The sequence below is a fragment of the Diadema antillarum genome, unplaced genomic scaffold, assembly GCF_040938485.1.
Source record: "Diadema antillarum isolate AM-2024a unplaced genomic scaffold, OU_Dant_1.0 seq00000718_RagTag, whole genome shotgun sequence".
Classification (NCBI taxonomy): Eukaryota; Metazoa; Echinodermata; class Echinoidea; order Diadematoida; family Diadematidae; genus Diadema; species Diadema antillarum.
In genome coordinates this window covers 1,354,489-1,376,683 of record NW_027271622.1, presented here as the reverse complement: position 1 = coordinate 1,376,683, position 22,195 = coordinate 1,354,489, and the positions used below count along the sequence as shown (strand labels likewise).

At 37.8% G+C, this 22,195-nt stretch overlaps 1 protein-coding gene and 1 pseudogene across 1 annotated transcript in view; both read right to left on the bottom strand.

Moving 5' to 3' along the window:
* The window catches only part of LOC139738012 (calcitonin gene-related peptide type 1 receptor-like), a 39,430-nt gene extending 17,540 nt beyond the window's left edge, over positions 1–21,890 (bottom strand). Inside the window, exons 1-10 of the mRNA XM_071648677.1 lie at positions 21,762–21,890; positions 16,188–16,298; positions 14,504–14,607; positions 13,844–13,929; positions 12,312–12,438; positions 10,734–10,887; positions 10,371–10,431; positions 9,341–9,404; positions 8,520–8,605; positions 7,198–7,333 (exon numbers count right to left, since the gene is read on the bottom strand). Coding sequence (XP_071504778.1) covers positions 7,198–7,333; positions 8,520–8,605; positions 9,341–9,404; positions 10,371–10,431; positions 10,734–10,887; positions 12,312–12,438; positions 13,844–13,929; positions 14,504–14,607; positions 16,188–16,298; positions 21,762–21,798 — 966 coding nt within the window. The 5' untranslated portion in view covers positions 21,799–21,890. The remainder of the gene's footprint in view (positions 1–7,197; positions 7,334–8,519; positions 8,606–9,340; positions 9,405–10,370; positions 10,432–10,733; positions 10,888–12,311; positions 12,439–13,843; positions 13,930–14,503; positions 14,608–16,187; positions 16,299–21,761) is intronic.
* On the bottom strand, positions 370–3,162 carry LOC139738003 (uncharacterized; annotated as a pseudogene).
* Positions 21,891–22,195: the final 305 nt, after the last annotated feature.

Sequence of the window (22,195 nt, the reverse complement as noted above, 5' to 3'; positions counted from 1 at the left end):
CAAAACTGAAGTGCATAACTTGTATGCCTGGAAGAAGGGTGCAAGCCCTGCTCACAACCAAATGTTATGATCTTGGTGTCCTCTTAATAAGAAAAAAGATGTTCTTTCCAGCCAGCTTAATGAAAATAAATGCTAGTAAGTGAGAAATCATAAAAACTGAATTTATCTTCTGTTCCATTTCAATAGGTTTATCCTGTATAATGGTCATTAGTTTACAAACAAAAGAAAATAAAAAATTGTACCACGGTACTTACTTTCCTTTCATTTGATATACCAGTACATACATGTATAACTTTGTGTAGAAAGAAAGCACAGAAGTTTGAAATGGTTAAATTGAAAAATTGAAACTGAAGTGAGCATGTACCTGTAAGTTATTTTTGAAGTTTATTACTTTGGTCTAGTGATCTTTGTTGCAGTTATGACAGCATGTATCTGGTAGGAATGTACCACTGATGATCTGCACTATCATGACTCTTCACTGCATGGACAGGTCTGTGTTCAAACAGGTCTTCAGGATTAAGCAACTGTAGAGAATCCAACTCCTCTTCTGATGCAACAAAGGCTTGAAAGTGATCATGAAAGTACTTTGTTTTCCATGGCTGGATCATTAGATACAGTCCATCTTGCTTTCTCATAATATAATCAATCCTTGAGAAAGATGGTAGTTCACCACACCAGTCAGTCAGTAACATGACATTGGGTCTGTATGTGTATCCATAGAATGTTACTTTATCACACAATTCTAGTAAGGTATCAGGTTCACAGCTCAACAGCCGACATACTTCTACCTCGCTCTCAAGATCACAAACTTTGACAAATTCTGATGTGTGGATGTATACACATTCGCTGTTGATGTGTTCTTTCTTGAGCATTCTGAATGCCTGTGCTTCCTGGTGTTTACGTGCAACTGTCTTGGCGATGTTCTTGTAATTATTACAAGTTTTCGCCCACTTTTTCAAAGGCTTGTGCTTTCCTTCTTGCCTCATACAAGCATACTGTGACAAAGGGCCCAGCTGTCTGATTGCCTTGGGATAGTGGAGGAGGTTGTGATGCTTGGGGAGGAGATGGTTATCAGGAAACAGTTGCAAATATAACTGATGATGCTCATTAATCCTTGACTGCAAGTAGTAGGTGACAGCAGTACTAATGTTTGGTGCTAAGACCAGTTGGTATATCTCCAGAAGAACTGTGAACAACCTCCAGTACTCACATCCTTCTTCAACTTTATCTCCCACAATCAGGGGTAAGAACTCAGCAAGACAACTCATCTGTGAAGCCTTTTGACCACTTGGTCCAAATGGATTGCTAAGGTGACTTTGAAGGATGGGGCTGGGCTTGTTTGCTTTTTCTGTTATACCATAGCTGAATGACTGAATACGACAGTTCAGTTCATCAAGGCTAAATCTGCCCTGATTTATGAGTTCTGAAAGTACAAGTTTCATCTCGATTGGAAGTAACCCTTCTAGGAAATCATGCATCAGGTCAGGAGCATAGTTTTGCGACACATGGTAATAGCTCAGTGTATTGAGAGCACACGACCTCCGAAGTCCCGTTTGAGAAACATCATTTACACTGATATCATAATCAATGTTTTCTTCAGTACGGAGTAACCTTTGATCAACAGCTACCTGTTTTCTGCATATTGCCTTGAGTGCTTTGCAGAACCGGCAAAAATAGTTGGCACTAAAACTTCCAGCAAAGCCGAGCATGGTATTGAGAGCTAAGTTATCACCGACTGCCTGGAAGAGTCGGGGACGTACACGGCCAGTGAATCCATCTGGACTATTAATATGAAGACCTTCTGTGAAGAGAACTTCAAGGTCATCCGAAATACGCTGAAGAACAACATTTACACCGTATTTGGATACCAAAGAAGATTTTGCTAGAGCAACTAAAAGGACATTTTCCAGTTTAGCTTGGTATTTCTTGGGCAAAGAAGCAACAGTAACATAGATACCAAGAAGTTTGTGTTTCCCTTTCTTTGAACCTAGGGGGTTCGCTGTCTCAAAGTCATCATTATACAGCAACAATTCTATATCCACACAGTCTTGGTTTCCTTCACAAGCTTTGTAATATGATCCATCTCTGTAAGTCTGAAGCACATCTTTTTCGCCAGCAGTGTCTTTTTCCTGAATGATGACTGACATATAGCCTGGTTGTTCCAAGAATACTTTCAGATTTTCACCGACTGGCACGTACTGAAAAGTTTCTTCAACTTGTTTCTGCTCAGTCCTTCCAGTATGTGTATTCAGACATTCTTTGTATACATTGCCAAAAACAATTTCTTCTGGCTCAATAAGAACATTACAGTTGCGGGCAAATTGGTTTTGTTTATGCTGAGTAGATAAACTGAAATGCTCAAAAGGATCTTTCACCATGTCAAGGACTGACTGTAGAGTGTCAATTTTATCAACTGAGGGTTTGATATCCTGAGATACGTCCTCGATGATGGGGGCTGACACTTGTTGAACTGCTTCAATTACATTAGTGAGCAGCTCTTGGGTGTCACAAATTATAAGTATCAACAAACTACACTTTGCACTGTGGAGGATGGCAGGGATGAGCTTTTAAGTTTTGCTACATATTCAGAAACAGACTGTTTGATTGCTGATGAAATTTCCTCTGTGGGTTTTTCATTTGGAAGCACTTCTGACTGCTCTGATGCACTTTCATCACTAAAAACTGTGTTTCCAACAGAATCTCCATCACTGACATTTTCTACAATGGAATCATGATCTTGTTCCAAGTGCCGCTTGTAGCTATAACCATGATAGAATGTTTTAAAACATTCTTGCACATGACACACAAGTTTTGTTTTGGTCTTTGAGTTTATGTTGTGGATCTTTAGGTGGTTCCACAGGTCCACACTTCTTTCAAAGGATTTCACACATTTGCAACATGCAAACATTTTTGCAGGAATGATTTTTGAGATGTCCTTGGTCACACACTTGCCTGTTTCTTCCATTTTTCGAAATGGTGAACAAATTTAAGCCTTGGGCCCAATTGGGAGATCACATCCTTCACAAGACTTGCATCCAGCAGCTTGAATGCTGACAGGTCAATGCCACAATCTAAAACAAAAGAAAAAATATGGTAAATTCTATTTAGGAAAAAAAAGAGAAATGAATGATAAGTTGATTTGCGTGCTTTTATACAATCCATACTGTAGATTATCATAAACAGCAAAAAGCATTACTGTTCAAGTTTGTTACCATTAAAAATACTCAAAATTGCCTTTTTGACATCCTTGTCATTTCAAAAATCATATGAATTATGATGCTGTTTTTCAAAATTGATTTGTGGTCTCCCCCTGCCCCCCTCAAAATATTACATCAACAATTTTCTTGGTTGACATAACCTCATGAAATGTATCATGTATTTTTGTTTTTAATTGTCGAGGTAGGCCTACAATTTTGTACATTTTTTGGAGTAATGCATGATTTGAATAAAAAAATTGAAATGTCAAGGCACTGTAAAAGCACACATACCGTACACACTTAACACACAAAGAAACACACTTCAATGAAGACACTATACAGTACATACAATATGCAACTAGCCGCTTTCCCCTTCCTTTATAGCCATTTTATAGCTCTTTTAATCTGGATAGGAAAAACAAATTGTGTGCGATTAGATTTTCTTTAAAGGGATTTTTTAAGTGTTTAAAGTCTGGGCAGTTTGTATTTCTAGTGGAATTCAGGGTATCATGCAAGCCCAATTCCCCCCCCCCCCCCCACGTCAATGGTACAGTCAAGGACATGTCATGGATACAAGCACAGGCAAGAGTGGTGCCTTGACTCTGTAATTTTTATACAGGTCTGGCCAAATTTGCATAAATTTCTGAATATGCAATAATTTCAACTCCAATGAATAAAGTTCTCATGATTTATTTCAGGATAGATATGAATATTTGGTTGAAGAAAACACACTTTTTAAACTTTAAAACATAAAAAGATTAATTGGTACCAGATTTTTTTTTTTTTTAACCCTGTCTCCTAATAGCACATAACATCCTTTGAAAAGCTCCCTCTATCACGATTCTCAAAACTTAAAAATCTCAACAACAAAAAAGAGAGAAAGCAAACATGTGTATTCAAGGGGTAATACATAATAGCAATGTTTGACAATATACCCTTTACTTTTATGGATGGATTCAAGTTACATGTTGGTAAACCCCTACAGCTATCAACTGCTCATTAACTCACTGATCGTAATACATGTATGTAAGAGGATGTCAATCATGTAAGTCACGAAACTGCATAGTTGATGTCAAGTTCAACCTTGCTGTGTTCATATCTATTTCAGATCATGTATTAACATATTATTTGAGGAAAGTGAAGAACGATAAGGGTTTATGACCATAGTGTAACTCCAGTAACTTCTTCCAAAAAGAGAGTGGTAAATGAATGTATACATGTTGAACAGCCACCCATTTTTTTTTTGTTGTTGTTGTAAAGACTGATTAGGTAATTATCTTTGAAAATTATAAGCTGGATAAGACTTAAGTTGTTGCACAATAGTCTACTGAGTCTGAAGGAAAAGATAGCAGACAGCTAGACAATAGGGTCTACAGGATGTAACTTACTAGTACAATTGTAACTCTAAGTTAGAGTTATATTCTTGGTCTACATCATTACATGTATTTAGTTGGAAGGTTTCAAACTGTGTCTGTTCGGCAGATTTTTGACATTTTGGAAATGTGTCTTGAGGTAAATCTAGACAGATTCCCAAAATGTCAAATTCCACAGAACAGACACAGTTTGAAGCCTTTGAACTAATATGAAAATGATGTAGGCCTAGACTCTACTGCATTATTTCACCTCTTTGACATTGTTACAAAATGTTGTAATCTGACGTGCACCAGACCTCACACAAATCAAAGGCAAGCCAAGGCTTCAAGCAAACCAGAAGACAGTAGAAATACCATACTGTCAGTAGACAGTAGTATCTAGACTAGGCCTATAGCATAGACTATAGATTTCTATCAACTTGTCCTACTCTATACTTGACTATAGCCTATGAAGGCTTAGTCTGACAAAAGTAGATCTAACACAGGGCTGCACACTAACCCATTTTTTCTACTGGTCCGGCCTGTCCATCGGACCAGTAAGTACCCAGTCTTTCCATTTTTTACTGGTCCATTCCTGAAAAAGTTACTGGTCAGGGACCGTCGGACTAGTGCCAGTGTGCAGCCTTGTCTAACATTTAACAAGTAAACGTTAGGCCTATCAAAAACCCTAATCTAAAGTACGGTACTGTACCAAGTTCTTGCACACATGCTTATCACGATTATGCCGAGTATTGGACCTGTGTCAGTGACTAGGTCGAACATGGGCCAAGCGGCCGGCCTTTGAAGAGCCAGCCGCCGAGGGCCGGCGCCGGCCGCCGAGTACATACGCTTGAAGTGCAAAGCCAGCTGCTGTGCGGCGCAGGCAAGGTCAACTAGTCGTAGGTACCACTTCCGAACGGTACCATCAACTAACTTGAAGCATCTACATTATTGGAAACAAATATACTGGTAATTCATACTTACTTTTAAAGTTGGGGATTTGGTCAACAAGACCCCATTGACGCAGCAAAAAAGCAACTTCGCTGTCCGCCATGCTTCGTGCTCTGTCGATGTCGCGTCGAAGTACAGTACAGACTACTACTACTTTATATGTAGTTGGTATGCATGCACGTGCGCGCGCAAGTGTAAAAATGACCCACCAGTCATCCGCGTGTGTCCTTTTTACACCTAACATAGCAATATCGCGACTGGGCTCGCCTGGTACAGTGTAAACAGCGAGAGTGTAAAATGCAGTTTACTCCGAGTTGAGTAAGATAATGGAGCAAACCTTACTCACGAAGAAGAGCAAAATGAAAGTATGTAAATATTGAGTAAAGAGGAGTAAAAAGAACGAGTTTGCTCAATAAAGGCGAATTTACCGCTGTTAAATGTTCAATCTTGCTCAATATTGAGCACTCTTGAGTTTACTTTAGCAAAATCTTTACTCCATGGATTTAGAGTGTACTATTGCTACTACGACTACCACTACTACTACTATTACTACTACTATTACGACTACTATTACTACTACTTCTACTACTATTACTACTACTACTATCCCTGAAATGGATAAAAAGAGATAACAGCAAAATGATACCGATGCTGCTATTCATCTATTTGTACACTAGTTCTACTTCTACTACTTTTATTACAAGTTCTACTACTACTACTACTACTATTACTTCTATCCCTGAAATGGATAAAAAGGAATAACAGCAAAATGATACTGATGCTGCTATTCATATATTTGTACACTTAAAGTCTACTTCTACTATTACCACCATTACTACTACTTTTACTACTACTATTGCTACTCTACTTCTACTATACTACTACTACTACTACTACTACTACTACTACTACTACTTGGGCCCACTACCGCTACTACTATTACCATGACTACTAACGTACTACTGCTACTGCTTTTACTACTACTGTACTACCAAGCGTCTGCCATGACGTCATGAACTGCTGCTGTTGCTGCTACTCCCAATATAATATTACCATTAATACTGCTGCTGTTGCTACTACTACTACTACTACTACTACTACCTCTACTGAACTGCTACTGTTTCTGCTACTACTACTATTACTAACACAGTTGACTTCTAACAATGCTACCTATATTAACTACAACGAAAATATTATTACTGATTTTGCAAAAGACATCATGACTAGTAATATGAGTGTCAATATTTGCAGAGTATTACGCAATGATAAACTCAACAAAATCAATGATATCAATGACGATGCTAAATGATAACAACAATAACAATAGTAGTAATGATAACGGTGATAATGTTGGTAGTAATGGTCTTATTTATCCAGGATAGATCTCTTAAGACCTGCCTAGGGATGAGGAAGGACAGTATAGTCAATTCAATTCAAATGTCGCTTCATTTTTCGACAAACGCATAATATACACGTCACTTTGTTTGGTAACAGAGAATAAGGTAAGCAAAAATAAATGAAAAATAGTACACAATAATTGTGAAACCTTATTAATAGTTAAAATTAAAACATTTTGTTGAAGGAATCTTAGTTTTCAAGATGGCTAGAGGGACACACGGATGTTACATCTGTCGCTATGCAACGGGGGTGCTCATGTCTATCAACCAGCTCCATCTCAGCATGAAGGGATGATTTACCTGAAATGATAACATTCCCGCCATGACGTACTCAAAGATGTCTTCCGCGATGGTATTTGGTGGGGGCACAACGGGGAGGATGATGTAATGGAGACCGAGTAGGGGCAGCAGGATGAGTGTCGCACGGACGGCTCGCCTGGAACATAAACCGACAAACAAACAAACAAACAAGCGAGAAGTACTCTGAGTTATTAGAAACAGTATTCAAGTGTAAAATCACATAATAGCTACAGGTTCGTTTATGTCGATCAGTGAGTCCATTTTACATTGTACAGATACATTGTACTACAGTGCACTCCCGTTAAGATTATAGCGAACACAGTTATAACGAAATTCTCGTTACAACGAAGTAAATAATCAGGTCCCACAATTATACTCTATAATAATAGAGTATCGCTACACGCTTCACTGTTTGGCTTATAAGGAAATTTCGATATAACAAAGGAACTGCCAGTCCCGAGGACTTCGTTATAACCGGGGTGCACTGTCATGCGTTCGTTCCCTCTGATGAAATCTCACATTTGGATTCCAAGAACTTCAAAGGGACATTGAAAGAGATTTCAACTTCCAGTGACATCACATGAAGCGAATTTAGAATAGATACTTTTACAACGATTGTTTGTGTTGTTTGTTTGCTTGTTGTTTTGTATGTTATTATACTTGTGTCAAACATTGGCAAAATAAGCAGAAGAGAATCATATCCGCTATTTGTGACCAGTCCCCACGAGAGCTTTATAAAGTCTCTGAAAGTACAATTCATATTCAACTCGCGCAAAGCTTTTTTTCCAATGTTATGCAATCAAGTTCTGTCTTCGCAGAAAAAAAAAATAAGAAGAAATACTTTAAATGTAAGAAATCGGGTGGCCACATATTCATAATTTTTAGACAATCGACTTTTGAAATTTGGACGCAGTCAGGCCAGTTGAAGTTAAGGCATCAAACCTCCATGTGTTGAATCGAAACGCTATATTAGCAAGTTTCAACAAAAAAATTATCCCACCCCCAGCCGACAATATCAAAACATTCAGACACGTTGAAATGAAGGAAACATCAAACTGAAATGAGCAATTATCCACTTCATCATTATTTTTTTTTTCAGTCGAATCGCAGTTCCTCCTTTACTGTTATGCCTGCGACAATTTGATGACGGGTCACAAACATTTGGCAAACATATGAAAAGGAATAGTATTTGTATTTCATATTTAAAAAAAAAAAACAACTAGATCGAAGCTCTGCACAGTAACCAAGTGATCTGCCTCCTGCGAGTATTTGACGTAAGTATTTGGCGTGAGTATTTGGAAGTAACAAAATGTCAAACTTACGTGTAATTCTTCGATCCAGCAATGGGTGTCGCTCTAAGCTTGGTCACCAGGACTCTGACAATATTGAGTAGTAATATCAGATTCACCTGTGACAAAAAAGAAAGATTAATTGTAAAAAGGGCATTATTAAAACGATCGGATCCGGCTACTCTGAGACTTAATCTGCTTTTGAAAGATAGTGAAGTTGTCATTCTATTTATTTTTTACGGAGGAGAGGAAAAGATGATGGTAACTCAACATGTAACATGTATCACCACTGACACCAAAGAGATGAACACCATACCAGACTTTCTTAAGATAACGACATCAAAATTGTATTCCTCTCCTCGAGCGCCATAGTCCCATGTCTCTGGAATCTTCCTCTGCCCCACGTTGGCTGAACAAGTTATATTTACTTTACATAAATACATAATTCATGACGTTATGTATATTCTATATTCAGCGCTTCATATAAATGCCATGAAAGTTATGATGTCCGGTGACGGTTGACAATCTCTTTTGAGAAATGACTAGATTAAACGGAACTTATCAATCTAAACTAACCTAACTCTCTAAACCTTTCTCAGCTAAACTAAGATAAACTAAGCCAACGTATACACATAATCTTATCAAACGGAACCAAACTAACTAGACTGAACTCAATCTAACTACCTCACTTCAACTATACTCAACTCCATTCATCTCAACTTAACTCAACTCAATTCAACTCAACCTCAACTCAACTAATTTTAATGATATTCTGTGGTCTCTAACTTCATTTCCTCAATATTGTGTTCGCGTAGCTCTGTGTTAGGTGTGAAGCAAGCAACTAATTGACTCACGGCAAGGACGAAGATGATGAATCCAGCGATCAACCACTCAAAGGGTGTTCCACCGACCCAGCAGCTGGACGCAGAACACGAACAGAGAAAGAGATTGAGCAAAGAAAACAGATAGGCATTCGTCATTAGTCAAGAAACACAATCATTGTGTTGTAGCTAGGTATACGGATACACGGAATATGTGCAAACGTGATTAATACTAATAATACCTGACGATTCTCGAATTATTTGTGACTCTAGCGGTCTCTAGATGGAAATGAAAATAAAAGTGAATCTACTCAGATTTATAGATAACGCCAAAGATTCGTTCGGTCTGCCACCATTTTTGTCCTTCAAGCAATTTGAAGGCAAAGCATTCCACAACACCTGAATAGTTCCAATGATGTATTGAAAAAAAAAAAACAACGTAAAAGCAATCATTCAAAATATTCCTCTGTCTTTGTGTTTAGTATATAGACGAATCATAGGCGAATCCTTCCCCCATGGAAAGACATAATGTATAAAAAGAACATAGTTGTTTCACATCCTATAATTCTCACGGTAAACGGAAAACAAAAATTAATGTACAAAGATGATAGAGCTACTCAACTGTCGATCTGGTCTGTTTTTTTTTTTTTTTGGTTTATCTGCTGTCGGTCCACAGTAAATTCCACAAATCTATACAAGGCACGCGTTATTCAAGTACTGCATGATGCTAGATATAGGACTATGTACGAGTACTCTGGAATGCCCCTTTAAACTGTTCCCTTTAAATGATCAAAACGAGATCTGGGACTGTTTGAGACGGCCGGGTGGGACAGGAGGGCAGACCAACAAGGAAACCGAATGAAACAAACAAACAAACAAACAAACAAACAAACAAACAAACAAACCTCTGTACCGTTTGGGTGGGAGGTGGGAGCATAAAGACATGATAATAGATAATGTCATTCTCTGAGTAAACTACTGTAGGAATCGAATAGTGGACCTTCATACGGATCGATAGGGGGAGGATGTAATGGGAAAAACGAGAAATGGCTTGTGCACTTACGGGCCAGGAGGTTTCAACGCCAAGAAGGTCCCAAAAAGAGCAGCGGGGATAACAGGTATAACTGCAATTTCGAAGGAGAGAAAGAGATGGAGAGAGATGTTGAAAGAAGGTATAGAGAGAAGAAATTTAAAAAAGACACATTCTGGCAAATACTTCGGATCATGGTTACTATCATTATCAATTATTGCTAAAAATCGTTGTCTACAGAAACGTCATGTTATTACCCTTACAAATAATCTGGAATAATCGGTGTTTACCAATCAAAATCATTGCAATGATTATCATACTCTTATGCGCCTTCGGCAACATATATTCAGTGTTATGAAATAAAATTAAGTGTACAGCACTAAAACGGACTCCTACCCCATCCTATGATGTAATACGGTAGGAGCACGTGATTTTCCGAGAACACAGCCACGACGATGACGGTATGGAGATAGAGTCCCTCGCTCAGCATCCAGAAGTAATTACAGACGGTGAAATAATGCTTCATGATATTGTGTACCCGGCAATACACCTGCACCGCGCGTGAGAGAGGGAGAAAATATAGAATGCGGGGGTGATGAAAGTGGTCAGTACGATGTCTGCAAAGCGGCATTGCAAGTCAAGAATCACAGATCATGGTTTGGTTATTACATTTTGGGGGAAGTTTCCCCAAAATATATACATGTGGATTGAGTGGATACAGTAATATTTTGTGGCACAAATCAGTGAATTTGAGAAAATTCGTACAATTCGTTCGAAAGTTTTGACTGCCATTGCTGTTGTTACGTTACTGCAGAAAACGATATCGAGGAAATAACCATACTGACATTTTTTTTAAGCGTAATGTTATCCCGCATCCTTTGTTGTTGTTGTTACCACAAATATGAACTTGAACTTGTTGTTGTTGTTGTTGTTGAAAGGATTAATTAAAATGCCTTTTCATTATTAAAACTCATTTGCAGAATTATATTTATGTTAAAGATAATTCTTGATACATGCATCACTTCCTTTATGTCGTAGCGGCGTCTGCCATGACGTCACGAACTCCCAGGCATAGTGCCAGGTGACTCCTGCAGCCTTCTCATCTAGCGATGGCGGCACTTAAACTTTAAATATTCATAACTTTTGAATGGATTGTTCAATTTTCCTCAAGCCTCGCTGGTATGTTCTAATTGTATTTTTACATTCACTTAACATGTATATTTGGGGAATTTAACATTCCCTTTAAATAAATTTACATGACATAAGGGTGTCGACCATCGAACCGCCTGTCAATTTCATAAGCACTCGACACAAAACGCTTTCAGACAGATTTGCCGTCAGAAAATGATACTTCACTTGCATGTACTTTCTTCTTTTTCTGCTCATATTTTTTTTCTCTTATCGTTTTGAGTGCATAGATATGGCTGTTTCTCTTATGTGGCCAAGATTTCTGAACATCACACATTGCAAAACGCATGGTCATTTAGAAATTGTATGTGACCCGCCACAAGATTATCTGAGAAATAGGCGTGGTCCATTCTATGAAATTGACACGATAGTTCTTCTGCTTTAATTCATTAAACCTATAAACCATGCCTTGTAAATATACGCAAATTAAACAACTGATGAGAATATGATGAAAATATCTCAAACGCTATACGTTTTAAGTCATGTAATGTGCAATGCAAGCAGTGGTAATTTCAGTCTCTATCCGTCGCATTTAATTTTAGCGTTGGCACCATGTGTTTGTTTAATCATAATTTGTCCTAGTCTGCACGTACAATGTAGTTTTTTTTTTTTCACACGCACTCTAGAAATGTAACTTGGTGTTCATGAAATTACAAAGCAAAAAAGACAAAAAATAAATGAAACAACCAACCAAACAAACAAACAAACAAAAAAACACATCGGGAAGCAAGTGTTTAAAAAGTGCCAAAATTATTCAGCAGTGTACAATAGCGAAGGTCAACATACCCCGTCCTGGCGAATGACGGTTTGGTTACCGACCACAAAAACAAAAAATGTGATCTGGAAAAGGGCGTCCAAAATAAAGGAGAAGAATAGATTCTTGTGGATCGTCACGCGTGGACAGCTTAGACTCCTAAAAGAAGAAAACAAATGAAATGATAGAAAACATTGCATCTGAATTGAAAATCACCAATCAATTTTGTAGGATCACCGAGGTGTGATATGAAGAAGGTGTTAGTCTGTTGAAAACGTGTTAACACATTACAATTATTCAAATAACTTGCATGCTTTGATCACATTAACAACCACATAAAATTGCCGAAGGCTTGTCATACTTAGCAACAACTGACGAATGCTAAGTGAGTTTCTGACTAACAAACTTAATTAAAATATTTTATTTCGTTTATTATTAGGCTGCAGTAAAATAAATATTCACCAATTGTGATACATTAGAAAAAGAAATAAAAAATAAGTAAAAATAATAATCATGATCACCTCACTATTCAGGCGAAGATAACAACAGGGCCCTCTTGAAATATATTTATCTATCTATCTACAGATGATCTACATGATATGTATAAACTGAGGAGCACAAAATAAGACCATGACATCATGAGTATATCTATTAAGGAATGTTATAAGAGTATATGAATATAAGAACGACCCAAGTCCAATTTTTGGCCAAATTTAGTTTGACATGGGAAATTGTAGCTTATGCATGGACTCATCTTGTGTGTAAATGATAAATCCTAATTACCCCCGGAAGTGCCTGAAATGAATGAGTTAAATCTTATATTAATGTAAGAATGAAGGACTTGGGTCATTCTTACATTCATATAATAGCGCCCTCTCTCATCCTTCTCCCATCTCTATAGCAGAATATCATGTATATGAATCAAAGAACGACCCAAGTCCATATGAATCAAAGAACGACCCAAGTCCACCACACAAAATGGCCTCTCCACAATTAATGTAAATGTTAATTGTCACAATAATACATGTTCTAATTTGAATATACAATGTAGCCTTCCCATCACAGTTAAATAGAATAATTATTATTGGACAAATAAAAAAGATATGAAGTTTTTTTTAGTTTACTCGAAATGATCTTCCATGGACTTGGGTCGTTCTTATATTCATATACTCAATTATTGTTCTTGACATGCTGGGGAGAAAATAATTGTTATCAAGCTATTTGGCTGTCCTCGTGTCCTTATGTTGTAAGAGCGGCAGATAGTGAACTTTATTATTATGTTAAGCTAATTAAGATAAAACGACGTTTGGAATAAAAATACTGAAGTTAAATACAATGAAAATATCTCGAAAAAGGACAAGTGACCATTCTTTACTATTTCAATAATGTTCTACAACAGTCGACTTGATCTCTCAAAATAGAAAGACTTTCCATACACTTATCTTCCCTTTGAGAATCGAAACCTTATACGTAAATTTCGTTTGAGTGGTATAAGAAACACCTAGTATTTATCCAGAGGGCAATATTGTTATTCAAAAAAATATAGAAGTAGAAACATACTTACCTGAAGTAGAAGAATATAAAGAGGGCAATACTCAAAGCAATGATCGATGATCCGTAGCCAACGTAGAACACTATGAGGACTTGACTCTGTGGAAGAAAAACACAAATAATCGGAAAAACACGCAGGCAGAAAGATAGAGCAGAGAAAAAGATGGATTATGAGAAATGACAGAAACGAAATGTCGTTTAGGGGGAAATAAGGGAAGGCAAAATATGAATAACGTTTTAAGTTTGGCGAGGAAAAATGCACATTCTTTATTTCCTATCAAAGTCTTTCATTTGAACATAATTATCCATCTTTAATCAAGAAATTACTTGCGTTGCCATGGAAACGTTCATCACTGCTGTGTTCGCTACTCCGCGTTTCTTTGATTGTTTGATTGCCCGAATTCTAAAGGAGGTGACCCGTACAGGGTGTTAATGATGATGATGATAATAATTGTGATCGCTCAATGGAAAGAAAAAAAACAAACAATCAATACGTACCTTGCCAGTCATGTAAACCACTCCCAAAAATCAGTGTAAGTCAAGGAATTTGGAGAACTTAAGTAATAACAAAGCAGCATTCATAGTGTCCAGTAACACCAGTGGATACTAGATCATGCAAATGTACGCACAACATGCTATGGAGGTAAAACAAGCAAATCGCTCAGACCCTTACCCTTCTTGGCGGTGTATAGCAGGCGGAGTAATTTGTCCACGTTTGGTTGGAGATGGGGCTGACAAACCACGTTCCGTCTTCATTGCACTTCTTCGTTGCATTTTCTGTCATGTAGGGAACAGGAAGAAGCAGTTAAACGCGTCTATTAATTGCATGGTTGTGGAACGAAATGGCCAAGACTAATATCAACATAACAATGTTTTAAGTTCCCTCGTTGTAAACGGAACCCAAACAGTGGTTGAATGGCTAGACCTGTTATAGAACTACCCATTCAAAGACTGTTGGGTTCCGTTTACAACGAGGGAGCTCAACATGACGTGGGCGGGGGGGGGGGGGGGGGGGGAGCATGTAAGATGTAGCAAATTTACTCATGCTGACGCATTACAATTACAGCATTTATAACGAGGAGAAATTAATTAACTACGAGAATCGGGTGTGTCATGAACGATCTGTATGTAGATTTTAAAGGGATTCAATATCTCAGGACCGACGTACAACATCACATTACCACTGGATGATACGGGTAAGTTTCTCCTTTCATGGCGGACTTTTAAAGCTACATAGAAGCGAGATTCAAGAGGGCACTGTTGTGTGGACCCATGCCGTGCCGTATATGCGGCACTGGATCTAATAAATTGGTTGAACGCATTATTGCCATGTTCCGAACATCCTCGTAAAGCCGATTCGTGCGGTGAAAAGGTCGAAATAATGGCAATCTCGGTTAGTCCGCCAACTACAATGTAGCTACGAATTCTTCAAAGAGAAAGTTTGTTTGCTAACTAGTCGCGGAAATTTGCGTGCAAGTACGACATCTAATATCGACTGACAGTTAACAAGCTTTACATTGTCGATCTTCGTCATGAAGATGGCAGCGATCACCATGCCATCTAAGAGCGTTTCTTCAATCTCAGGTCAGTGTTCTGTTAATATTGTCGGAATTTCTCTGCTTGGGTTTATCTCATAACAATAAAAAGACAGGCCAATAGGAGACGAAATTACTTTCTCTGCGGCGATAATTATAATCCTTACAAACGTGGTGATTAACGAGTACATTATGTTAATACGGTGTTATCTGTGTGAAACAATGCGGATAAAAGGTAAAGGCGTGTGGATGTGTTAAAAAAAAGGAAACGGTAGAGTGTATTATATTTGTGTGTGTGGACTGTGTGTGTGAGGGTGTGTGTGTGAGGGTGTGTGTGTGTTTGTGTGCGTGCGTGTGCGTATGTGTGTGCGTACGTGCGTAAGTGAGAGATGGTGCTTGACTCACTAGCGGGTTAAAGGGGAAAGAAAAAGAGGAGCAACTCGACACGACTCGATTCGTTACCTTCTCACGGAGGGGAGGGCGCTGTGGCATAGTGGATAAGACTCCCGACTCCCGAACGGAGGACCGCGAGTTCGAATCCCGCCCAGTGCTTACATCCTTGGACAAGATGTTTTTACCCACAATGTCCCTCTCGACCCAGGTGTACAAATGGGTACCTGGCAACGCTAGGGTAATAATAAATAGCAGGGCCCTCTGGTAGAGCAGTGGCAACACTGAAGAGGCTACCCTGGGTAAATAAGACCTTATTATTATTATTATTATTACGGAGTGGTAGTATTCGCTTGTGCTCATTGAGACTTGCGAAACAAAGCGAGGTATAGAGGGAACAAGAAAACAAACAAGCAAAATCAGTCTACTCACTTTCAGGGTTCGACGACACAATCCACCATGGACAAGGTTGAACAGCGACCTCTCCTGCCCGAGTGTAGTTCCAGCAGTCCCACAGGTCAAAGGTCAGATTGCAATACAACCCTGTGAAGGTATTTTCAGTCAGGAACAAAACATAGTCAATCACATAAAATCATTCAGCGCATGATGTCCCTGGAAATACAACGATCGACAGCTATCAAAGACAACATTATTCGTGGTGCCATATCGAAATTAGCGTGACTATTATACGCAACATACATGACATAGAGGGGAGTGTGTACTTTCTCAACTTCTGAATAAATTATCCCTGTAAAGTCCCGAGCCAAACACCCTGATTGAGACGGTCGCTAATTCAATTTAGTTTTAAGTAATGGCCCTTATTAATATCATCCTTGCCACGTCGTCCAAGTATGTATCATACAATCTATCACTTGATAATGTGGTATATTTGATAAAGCATGCACGTATGCTCGTTACGGGGTCTCGCCATGTCAGGGACGGAAACGACTCCCGCAAGTAAGATAGTAAAAATTCAATCTTTCTAACTAATGCATTATTTTTTTTTCTCTCTCTCTCTTTTGCGTTTGCTATCTTTTACGCTTGGTTAGCGAACATGGCTATTACAAGAAGATAATATTATACAGAGGTTTCACCCTCGCGCCTAAATTGATCAGTGCAAGTATCTACTTGAATACAAAAAAAAAAATATATATATATACAGCAATACATCATTCAGTAGCAATATCCTTCACACGACGAACATGTGAAATTAAGCAAAGTAACTTGTACATATTAAAAAGAAAGAGAAAAAAAATGCATTCAGGCAGCAGAAAATCCAAGCAATGGATTGGCTCCTTTTTTTTTTTTTTTGCGGGAGGATTTGACAATATGAGGGTGTCCTGGAATGGTCGTAGGTCCGCTCGCCACATGCGCAGATTTTCTCCTTTCCTTTTATCCGGGATATCGTAACAGAGTAGGACTGATAAAATATTTGATTACTGAGTTGCAGGAAAACTAGACTTGCAGTCAACATTTGAATAGGACATGAAAGTAATTCAAGTAAGTCTTTTTTCTTTTGTTTTGTTTTTCTTTGCATATTTCTGAATGATACTCATTACTCATAATTAATTTCATAAAGTAATTATGGGTGCAGAGCTTTAACCTGTACGTGCGTATGAGCACAGAATTGTTTAAGGTGATAGTCATGGTGAATGCTATATCCCATTGTACTTAGATGTCCCAATTTTACTGATATCTTAAGACAAATTCATACTTTTCTTTGTAAACTCGGAGAAAGTCGAAATCGAAAGATTTGGAAACAATGACGCAGGGGAGGAAGATAGAAACAAAAATAAGAGAGAGAGAGGAGGACTTGAAAAAGCAGGTGGTAGGACAGAAAAGGGAATAAGAATATTTCGATTAGAATAAATACAACATCATCTCCGTTTAAAGGGATCGTATAGTTTTGGTTGAGACCTAATTACAGGTTTCTAACATTTTTGGTGAGATAATGAGAAACCTCTTATGAAATATGAAAGAGCATGTGATTCCATGAGGAATTCAACGTTTATTTGATGAAAATTGGTTTTGAAATGGCTGAGATATCCAAAACAGAGCGATTCTAATAAAGCATGGGACCCACACTATTATCACGATTGCTTTGTTTTACTCTGGTTTTTTTTTTTTTTTTTTTTTTTTTTTTTGGTGTTTCAGTCATTCATAACCCGATTTTCATCAAGTAAACTTTGAATTCCTCTTAAAAGGGTATGCTCTGTACTATTTCATACGTGTTTTGTTGTTATCTTACAAAAACTTAAAAGCCCAATTCTCATCTCCACCAATACTGTACTATCCCTTTAAAAGAAGAAATCTACATTGCATTACTGATGGTTCACGGTAATTTTAAGAATACAACATGACTGACATCAAAACAATTCGCATTTAATTTAGATTGGGATGAGCTCCCTGGGACTCTTAAATTTCAGACCATAAAATGTCACGCTCAAAGCAAAGGTCAAAGCGAAAAGTCAGCACTGAATACCAATGCTTGCTAGTCTATTATAGCAGCCTTAACAATAATTCTCGTCTGTACTCTTCCCCTCAGTAGGCATACTATGTATGGCGGGGAAACTAAAGTACCAACGGGACATATGTTTGGGATGTATGGCTACGCATTAATGTGACTTTGACATTTAGTCGGGGATGTACAGTCTGCAAGGCTTACAATGTTACAGTTCTTGCCCACCCTCCCTCCCACCCCCTCAAAAAATAGAACATAATAAAATACAGTGCGTATCAAAAAAAAAAAACGCAACAAGATTTAATTTCAAATTTGTGAAGATTCTGTTAAATTTACACTAAAGTGAGTAGCAACATCTTAAAGCCAAATATCTCCTCTTTCTAATGATATCTTATTCATTCTTACACGGTCATGGATGGCTGAGTAATCATTCTTTTTGGACAATGGGTCAAATTGGACTTTGGACCAAGTTTCAGTAAGTAAGACCAGCATAAATCCTTTTCAATTCTCTTTTTTTTTTCTTCTTCTTCTTTTTTTGGAAAGCTGAATGTCTGGGCTGGACTTTGTGGAAACAGTTTGCTCCTAGGGCCCTTCTTCTTTAGAAACAACATGAACGGAAATGGATACTTACTTGTACAATAATTTTAAATGAACATGTGATTCCTGAATTTATGGAAAATTTTCCTGTGCAACAAAGGGGTGCGTTGAGACGCCTATGGTGGGCACAGGATGGCGCACCAGCCCACAGATTGGCTGAGGTATTTGGAAATCGGGTGATTGCCTTGTATCATGTTGTGGAGTGGCCACCACGATCTCCGGATCTGACTTGTCGTGACTTTTTTCGATGGGGTTATCTCAACCAGAGCAAAGTGTTCATTAGCCCTCCACCTGGCATTGCAACTCTGAGACAAAGAATCACTGATGAGTTTGAAGCTCTACGCCTCCAAGCCTCAATGATTCCCAGGGCTGGGTGTGAGATGGAGAAAAGAGCTAATCTCTGTGTGGAAATGAATGGTGGCCATAATGAGGGGCATGGGATGTAATGTTAAAAAGAGATAAAAAAGAAGACAATCTTAAGTTGCGATTATTAATTTCATTGCTCCATTTGTAAAGTCAATTTCTAATAAGGTGCATTGATTCTTGCAGTGTCTAAACTTGGTCCCAAGTCCAATTTGACCCATTGTCCAAAGAGAATGATTACTCAGCCATCCATAACCGTGTATGGATAAATAAGATATCATTGGAAAGAGGAGATATGTGGTTTAAAGATGTTGCTACTCACTTTGGTGTAAAGTTAACACAATCTTCACAAATTTGAAATCAAATCTTGTTGCGTTTTTTTTTATACGCACTGTATATATATATATATATATATATATATATATATATATATATATATATACACATACACACACACACACACACACACACACACACACACATATGTGACCGTGCACCTCAAAACGAACATAAAGTCGCACACACTGATTTTGCGTGAGGACTGAAAATAAGTGAAATGGATCAACCTAGCCGAACTTGACTTTTTTATATTTTCTGAAAGAGCGGGTCTTCTTTTACATTATGCTAAAATTTGGTATCATAAAACGGCCAGGAAAGTGCCTTTTTTAGCAGACTATCTCGAACATTTTTGGTAGAATAGTGTGATTAGGTGTGTCTTTAGAATTCCTTTTTCATTTCTGAAAAACCTTGTCCACACTCTTCACTTTCAACTCTAATAACTTTTGAAAGGATAGTGCTACTGCTTTGAAAGTTGGCATTGATTATGGACAGAATGTGTTAATGAGGCATGCTTAATTTCAATTTAATCTAATAATCCCTTCATTGTTGTTACTCTGGTGGTTTACTTCCTGTTTTTGCCCCATTCATGGCACAGCCAGCACGGTTTGGTAAAGATTAAGCGCTTGAATAGACACTGTACTTCAGAGCCTCTTTTCTCAGTTCACACTTTTCCTGAGTTTGTGCTTTCTTTCCAATATTTAGATAGGTTAGAAGGGTCCATTTGATTTGAGTTTTACATCATTTTAAAGCTTAAAGTCTGCTCTTTCAGAATATAGTCTTAACTAAAAATTCATGTCTGGCGACTTTTTGTTTGTTTTGAGGTGCAGGGTCACATATATATATATATATATATATATATATATATATCTTTTATTTCTGATGATATAGCCCTTTTGTTTTATAAATCAATTATTCAAAGTAAATTAGATTACTGTGATGTTGTGTGGAGGAATATAAAGAAATCTCATATTCAAAGACTCCAAATTCTTCAAAATAGATCACTGCGTGCAGTACTGAACGTACAAGCTAGGTTCCCCACTGATTTATTATACACAGCACTCCCCATCGATAAACTGGATAAGAGGCGACATAAACATACTCTACAAATTATGTATAAAATTGCACACAAGTTTTGTCCGAAATATTTGCTTGATATAATTCAACTTAAAGTTTTCAGCTATAACGTAAGGAATTCATCGTTAAATTTTGTGTTACCTTTGATTAAGACTTGTTTCAAACATAAAAGTTTGACATATTCTGGATCAATGCATTGGAATAAGTTACCATTGGAATTGAAACAAAAACCAACGTTTGTAAGCTTTAAAATCGCACTTGACCGAAACTGTTGACAACTTTTTCAGTTTCCCCCTTTGTATGTGCTTCTCTCTCCCTATCTCTCCTCTCTCTCTCTCCCTCTCTCTCTCTCTCTCTGTTTCTCTTTCTGTCTGTCTCCCTCATTCTCTCTCTCTCCTGAACTCTCAATTTTTTAGTCTCTTTCATTTTAAACTACGGCGATCATTTGTATAATTGTACATGGTTATCTTTGATTGATCATGTTTGTTTCTGTCGAAATGTGTGCCGCAGTTTCATCAACATGTTATTGTGTTTTTTTTTTCTATATGTTTTTTTCGGTTTTTAAGTATGAGTTTTGTTTTTGTTTGTTTGGTTTCTTTGATCATTTCTGTATAAAATGTATATCTATGTTGTATTTTTTATCCGCACGGACCTGCGGAAGAACAGCCTACGGGCTGAAGTATGTGCCGTGCATAAATAAATGAATGAAATGAAATGAAATGAAATGAAATATATATATATATATATATATATATATATATATATATATATATATATGTATATAACACGACCTTCCAGCAGCACATCACATACATTTTGTTTTACATGATTTCGCATGGTTTTCATAAAAAAAGTAATAATCTTAAGTCAATAAACCTTTTCGACTTCAATAATGCCACACAAGACTTCCACAAACGCCAGGTACACCCCCTACCAGGGAACCTTATTCTGATTTTACTTTTATCTGATGAACAGATTGCCTTACATCGATTGGTGAATTTAAAGAATTTTAATGAATAATGAATTCTAATAAATACCTTTTATTTGTTCTTCTGTTATTTAGTAGCATATTTTTCTTCTTTATACCTTGTGGACTGGAAAATTATCTCATTGTGCGGTTCCCGGGTTACAGTACTGTTGATAGTTATGATCAATACTGACTGTAATCTTACCGCCGTCGTTCGGGTAAGGCTCGGTCATTATCCGCATGTTGCATTCCAGCAACTTTTGAATGTGAGCTTCCCGCTCCTCGGGGAACTTTTGGTCTCCGGAGATGTCCGGAAGGAGGGCGTAGTCCCCACCCTGACCCTCTTCGGCCGTCATCATGTCGTCCATGGCAACCGTCTGACCATTGACCATGTGCTGGGATAGAAACAAAGACAGGAAGAAGATGGGAACGACGACTGAAAGTGTTAACAATAAACACTTTTAATAGCTAAAACCCTTACAATACAGGTATACACCCTTGCACCATTGGCTTATTTTGAAGGTCATATTGAACAGACCCAACGAAGGGCTTGCCGACTCATGCTCGGGCCGCTGTATGGTAATTGCACACATACTATGGAAACTATGTGTCTCGTATCCCTAGATGTATGGCAGACGT